The 7,200-nt window shown below is 44.0% G+C and overlaps 1 protein-coding gene across 1 annotated transcript; it reads right to left on the minus strand.

Annotated features, from left to right (window-relative positions):
- Positions 1 to 3,854: 3,854 nt before the first annotated feature.
- Positions 3,855 to 5,345, minus strand: LACBIDRAFT_305575 (uncharacterized protein; the record flags this gene model as incomplete). Its single annotated transcript, XM_001875215.1, has 5 exons — positions 3,855 to 3,953; positions 4,127 to 4,223; positions 4,329 to 4,393; positions 4,444 to 5,031; positions 5,088 to 5,345. 5 exons carry the CDS (start codon positions 5,343 to 5,345, stop codon positions 3,855 to 3,857), a joined length of 1,107 nt encoding a protein of 368 aa, XP_001875250.1.
- Between the last annotated feature and the right edge of the window lie 1,855 nt (positions 5,346 to 7,200).

Raw genomic sequence — 7,200 nt, forward strand, 5'->3', positions numbered from 1 at the left:
AGAAGGGTTAGCCAAATGATGCCAAATTATGACGTGCGCCAAGGATCGTCTGAACCCCAGCGCAGGTTCAGNCGATCCTTGGCGCACGTCATCGCTTAGTCATCATTTTTAGCGAAAATGAAGATTTATATGTAGCTCTGCCAAATCTGGTCCAAATGACATGGTTTTTTTTGCAGTATGCACTCCTTAATGGTAGGATCATTCTGAAATGAGGCTAAATGTAGGTAAATACAAATAAATAGGCCGAAATGACATGTGTACTTTCAGGAAACATTGGTTTTATGTAGCTCTGCCAAATCTGGTCCAAATAACATGGTTTTTTTTGCAGTCTGCACTCCTTAATTGTAGGATCATTCTGAAATGAGGATAAATGTAGGTAAATATAAATAAATAGTCCGAAATGACATGTGTCCTCTCAGAAAACATTGGTTTCTGTATACTGATCTTGAATTCACATAGTTTAAAACAAATGCAAACAGTATTACCACACACGCGGTGAAATTGTTTGCACATGTTGAATGATTAGTAATCCATCTTGGTCCACTGAAAATGAAGATTTCTATGTAGCTATGCCACTTCTGGTCCAAATGACATGGTTTTTTTTGCAGTCTGCACTCCTTAATTGTAGGATCATTCTGAAATGATGATAAATGTAGGTAAATAGTCTGAAATGACATCTGTACTCTTGGTTTCTGTATGCTGCACTTGAATCCATATGATATCACATGGTTAGAAACAAATGCAAACAACTTTACCACGCAGGAGGTAAAATTGTTTGCATATATTGACACTGCGGGCATGGGCTTATATATTCAGTGAATAAATTTTGAACATACATAGAATAAATTTCAAATATCTTCAAACTCAAGTTCACTGTTTATATTCTGAATATATTTAAAATTTATTCTTCGGTTTCTTTCTGTTTTATTCAGTGCTTTTATTTGACATTTATTCAATCCATTTTAAGTGAAGAATATATGCTGATCATATTTGAAATATAGTGCCTGAATATAGTGTGAATAAATTAGAATCCTGATCGAGTCACGTCACGCTCCGTTATCTCCAGCTATGTAAATCTGATCCAAATCTGATTGTCAGATCCATCCGAGCGAGCCAGGCGAGAGCCTTGCTCATACATCATGCACTCCATCCGGACTACTGTACATCCAAATTAATGTCAGAGGTACGGTAACATTATAGGGCTGGCATTTCCGTGATTCACAAAGCAGATGTACAAGGCTATCAAAAAGACCATGCCGTTCATGTTCCGAATGGCAACACTGCAGAGGGGGTTTTATGGCATCGCAAAAGTTGGGTTGTTGTCATCCATCGTTGACATAAAGCCTTGTGTTGCGGTAGCGTCATGAGAGAGAGAGTTGGTTAAGACATGAGGGATTGCCCAGAAAACGAGTTGGGACTTTGATAAAATCAATGCTTGAGCTACCGCCGTTATAACGAAGATAGAATTACCTGAAAAGATCAACAAAAATTGAGCCACAAACCCTCAACCTCGTGTGAATGGATGTTGAATGACAGCGACACCTTTTATATACCCGTGAGCGCTCCTTCAAGCATCGTCATCATTCTAGAAGACCTCGACAAAGCTCAACCTCCCAGCAGAGCTCATTGTCGAAACGTCAGCCCAATCGGCATCTTTAACCACGCGCAGAAGCAAGCTCCGCCGAAATAGGCCATCGTTGCCATGGAATCAGGTGAAAGAATGGCTCGAATTTGTGTACAAGCATACGAGGCGAGCTGCTACACTGTCGATTGGGTCATAAAAGGCAGTTGAGAGGTAGGGTAGCAAAAAGTTCACACCTTTCCGGGGCCATGGCTAGGTGGGAGAAGCTTTGTGAGGATGTAGATGTCCACGGAGCCATTGAGATGGTCTTACTACTCCTGACAGTACCCCAGTGTCCCACCACCAAAAAAGACCGTCAACATCGCCACGCCGTCTTCGTTCATGCTCCCTACAAATTGTGACGATTTTAGAGGAGCTGTGATTTGACTTCGGCATCGAGCTCAGGCTTGACAAGTCGGATATTGTCTTGCAGTGCTTGGATAAGAGCTCCTCCAGTCGGTTCGCATCGCGAATCCACGAAGAGACCTCGATCGAGGAATAGCTGGCGGTTGAGGAGCATCGTGGCGGCTCAGCCTCTTGGAATTCAACATTCAACCCACTCACTCTCACCCTTCCGAGTCCATCCCCTGCGCCTGCGACCTCCCTTTCCACACAACCACTAAAGCCGCCCTAACAACCCAACACCAGCTCAACACGCACACATTCAACACAATCATCTCCACCAGTTAGTCTTTCGGTCCTTCAAGCGTTCAACGTGTCCCTTGCGATAGGGTTGTTGAGGCGGATTTCCAATTTGGGGATAAACATTGTAATGCACACGTTCCCCCTATAGTTCATGGGGAGATATGAAGGCTGAGATTGAGTTCTGTCGCTTGCGCCTGGTCCAGTTATGATTGGTGATGGAGGCTCTTTGAGATGATTGTTCGTCTCGTTTATGGGTGGTCAAATGACAAATGGGCGTGGGCAAACAGGAGTATTGAGCGTGCTGTTTCTTACGGGTAAGACAAGTGAGATATTGGATTGACAGATGAGCGGAGGAGCGAGATTGTGGGCCCCTCAACGAGATCAAGAGCGAGATCGAAGACATTGGGAGGCGTCGATGCAGACCCCTGTGCCGTTGACGGAGATGACAGTCATGTGGTGAATCCTGCCCCCTCCCCTGTAACTTCCACCTCCTGGTAACCTGCTCATCATTCCCCACAACCTTCGTATCATCCGTCCAGGTTCTTTGTTCCCTTACATCACTATGGTGAACCAGAGTCAAGCCGCAAAAGCGTTGCACGGCACTAGAGTTGTTTGTGTGGGATTTAGGGTGGTCGAGGAAAAATGTGTGGGACGGATGATCAATGTTGGCGACGGATCGCCAGTAGGGCGGCGTTGATGATGAGTTTGCATCCACACCGACTGGTGCGTTCCCGGGCTGGACAATCAGATCGTCCCCCAGCTCCACCTTGTCGATGTGGTCGAGATGCGTAGTATCTGGCTGTGGGCCCCTGATGTAGATTGTGAGCCGAGTTGGAGGCGTAGGGGGGGCGTTGACGAAGTCGACGTCTTTGCAGGCGCTCGTGTTGTCGACGAGGGCTGCAAAGCCGTTGGTAAGGGCGACATTTCTGCGGATTGAGTGGATGTTAGATGAACGGGGTGCGGACGAAGGCACGACGCCACAGTAACCTCTTCTCCCTCTACTGCAACTCCTACCTCCCTGGCGACCTGCTCATCAATCCCCACAGACTTCGTGTCATTGTTGGAATTCCCTGGTTCCCTCGCGTTGGCACCGTAATTCGAAGTCGAGCTGAACGAGAAGGAGGCGGCGTTAGTGTGATTTGGCGACGCAAAGGCCTCGTCCGGTCGATCCTCGAAGATCCGCGAAACATGGGACGTGGGGAAGATATCTGAGAGTTTGCAGTTCGATGGAATTTGAGGGTGGTGCGACTCAGAAGGTGGCTTGATGTAGCCAGACCTGAGTTACACGATTGAAATGTTGTCAAATGTTACCCACCTTCAAATCGAGATTGCAGTCTCTGATAAAGGTAACGTCCAAGTCAACATCTTAGTGCGAAGGGACCTAGTAAAGAAAGGTTAGGATGAGAACAAGTTTAGAAGGTGGAGGGGTATGAAGAGGGAAGATGAAGATTATAAAAGGGAGGGAGGACATGGTCGATGAGATGAGAGGGAAGGCAGAAGAGAGATGGGAAGGGAGTGAGCATGGGTCGGAAAGGGCAAAGGAGAAAGAGAGGTGAACAAAAGCGGAGGTGGCAAGAGAGAGCGGGACCTAGAATGTCGGGAAAGGGAATGGCAAAGTGAGGGGATGCGAGGTGATAGTGATGTAGTGAAATGTGAAGAGAGAAGAAGCGTGAAAGGTACGGACGAACTGATTGAGAGCAGTGTAAACAAAACACGCAAAAGGAGAAAGTAAAACGTGCAGAAGATGATAACAACAAAGGAAGAGATGCACAAAAGGCCTTGTCCGAACACCGTGCCCGGAAAAGACGAGCATGCCCCAAAAAACCAGGGTCCAAAAAAGACGAAAAAAAAGAAACACACCTGAGAAGTCGAATTTGCTGCCAACTTATTCACAACACCCGTCAATTCGCGCCATGTGCCTTCGACATCTAGAACGAGCACTTGACCGCCTAGTTTACTGTGGAAGACTAAGGTTAGCTGTTTGTCATCAGAGCAGGAGAGGAAATGACGCAAAGAGACGGGCAAAGAAGAAGGATAAGCGACAGAACAGAAAGAAACATACCCTTCCGTCCCAACCTCCTGCAAAATGCGCGTAACCTCTTTAGCAAACTGTCCCAATTTATCAACCTATCCTTCATCAGCCTCTACCACATCAAAAAAAAAAAAGAGACACTTACCATAGTATTGATAACATCCTTCAACTGCACCATAACAACCCCCTGCAAAGGAACCGTAATCTTCTGGCTCAAATCCCCTCTCGCAACAGCATTACAAACCCTCGCTACATCCTGCACCTGCGCCTTTAAAAGCTTCAACTCCTCAACGGCGCTCATCCCACTCTCAAACGCCGCGGCTGCCAATGGGCCCATTGGTATGACCAGTGGACTAGACCCAAGAGGCACGTCAGGGGAGGAGGCGGAGGAGGAGGAAGCGTAGAAGGGCATGATAAGCGGGTCAGAGACGGTTTTGCCGCATGTTGGGCAGTGGGCATGGGCTGTTGGTGGGGCTGAGGATGAGTTGGGAGGGTGGGAGACGAAGGAAGCGGCTTTCATGGAGCCGTACGCCTGAGAAAAGGCCTTTGAGGGGTCGATGGAGGAGGGAATGTCATCGAGTGATATGGTCATTCCGTTTACTCGTGCAGCTGTCGATAAGTTCTGGGATTTCGCACGTGGAGTACGGTCCGCTGAGTGGTCATGGTGGGTAGTGGTAGAATCACCATTGGTCGTCGTAATCGTCCCATCTTCCTTCTCTTCCGCTTGCTTAATCTACTCAAAATCATCATCAGCCTTTTTCTCTGGTTATCACAAAAAGCAAAACTAGCCACTGTCTTCCACTCATCGCCATCGTCATCTCCCTTCAACTTCGCGCCCTTACTGATACCGCCGATCGATACAACAGCAGCCTCAGCATCCCACATCCTTTTCGCAACCACACCCAAACTCTTCAAGATCATCTCCGTCTGCCAGTCTGCGGGCCCATCGTACCGCGGGATAGGCGCACTTGGTAAAGGACCAAGCTCGTAGATGGAGAGGAGGGCGGCGAGGTGTGATCGGAAAGGGTCTGTCGTCGCCATGGACATTGTTCACTGAGATAGGTTTGAACGTACACGTTTTTGACAACGCTCGCTCCATGCACTTGAAGTGATGAATCTGACGATCAGATTTGGATCAGATTTACTGTTTACATAGCTGGAGATAACGGAGCGTGACGTGACTCGATCAGGATTCTAATTTATTCACACTAATATTCAGGCATATATTTCAAATATGATCAGCATATATTCTTCGCTTAAAATGGATTGAATAAATTTCAAATAAAAGCACTGAATAAAACAGAAAGAAACCGAAGAATAAATTTTAAATATATTCAGAATATAAACAGTGAATTTGAGTTTGAAGATATTTGAAATTTATTCTATGTATGTTCAAAATTTATTCACTGAATATATAAGCCCATGCCCGCAGTGTGAATGATTAGTAATCAATCTTGGTCCACCAAAAATGAAGATTTATATGTAGCTCTGCTAAATCTGGTCCAAATGACATGGTTTTTTTGCAGTATACACTCCTTAATGGCAGGATTATTCTGAAATGAGGATAAATATAGGTAAATACAAGTAAACAGTCTAAAATGACATATGCACCCTCAGAAAACATTGGTTTCTCTGTATACTGAACTTCAATCCACATGATATCACATGGTTAAAAGCAAATGCAAACAACTTTACCATGTAGGAGGTAAAGTTGTTTGCACATGTTGAATGATTATTAATCCATCTTGAAGATTTCTACCTAGCTCTGCCACTTCTGGTCCAAATGACATGGTTTTTTTAGCAGCATGCACTCCTTAATTGTAGGATCATTCTGAAATGGGGATAAATGTAGGTAAATATGACATATTTAGTGTTGGAAAACATAGGTTTCTGTACACTGAACTTGAAGCCACATGATATCACATGGTTTAAAATAAAGACAAACAGTTTTACCATGTGTGTGGTGAAATTGTCTGCACATATTGAATGCTTAGTAATCCACTCTAGTGGAAACAAGGATTTCTACCTAGCTCTGCCACTTCTGGTCCAAATGACACAGTTCCTTTTGCAGAATGCACTCTATATATGCAGAATCATTCTAAATCTAAGTAAATATAAATAAATAGTTTGGAATGACATGTGTAGTTCTGCAAACATTGGTTTCTGTTTACTGAAGTTGAATCCACATAATATCACATGGTTTGAAACAAAGACAAACAGTTTTACCACACACACGGTGAAATTGTTTGCATATGTTGAATGATTAGTAACACATTTTGGTGGAAATGAACATTTCTACATAGCTCTGCCACTTCTGGTCCAAATGACACAGTTTCTCTTCCAGAATGCACTGTTTATATGCAGGATCATGCTGAAATATGGATAAATGTAGGTAAATACAAATAAATAGTCTAAAATAGTTATAAAATGGCAGAAAAATCAGAGAAAATTAAGGATGGTGCTGATAATTAGTGATGATGTTGAGTAACAGTTTCAGGGTCTAAATGGACTTCCAAATAAGAAATATTGCTCATTGACGATACTGAGGTACTCTGCTTAAAGCCCAAGATGACAATCAAATAGAAAGATATACTAGTTTGTAATAAAATATAGCTAGAAATCCAGAAATGGGTTACTATCACCCTTGCAAAATAGGACTCATTCCTGCCATGCTTGCAATGGCCTTGTACACAAGTTTTAGATATCACATGAGTTCAACTTCAATATGCATACCANAGCTTACAGATATACTACAAACTTTGGTTTCAGACTATTTATTTGTATTTACCTACATTTATCCTAATTTCAGAATGATCCTACAAATAAAGAGTGCATACTGCAAAAGAAACTGTGTCATTTGGACCAGAAGTGGCAGAGCTACATAGAAATCTTCATTTCCACT

Source organism: Laccaria bicolor, genomic scaffold (assembly GCF_000143565.1).
Source record: "Laccaria bicolor S238N-H82 LACBIscaffold_2 genomic scaffold, whole genome shotgun sequence".
In the NCBI taxonomy this organism is placed as follows: domain Eukaryota; kingdom Fungi; phylum Basidiomycota; class Agaricomycetes; order Agaricales; family Hydnangiaceae; genus Laccaria; species Laccaria bicolor.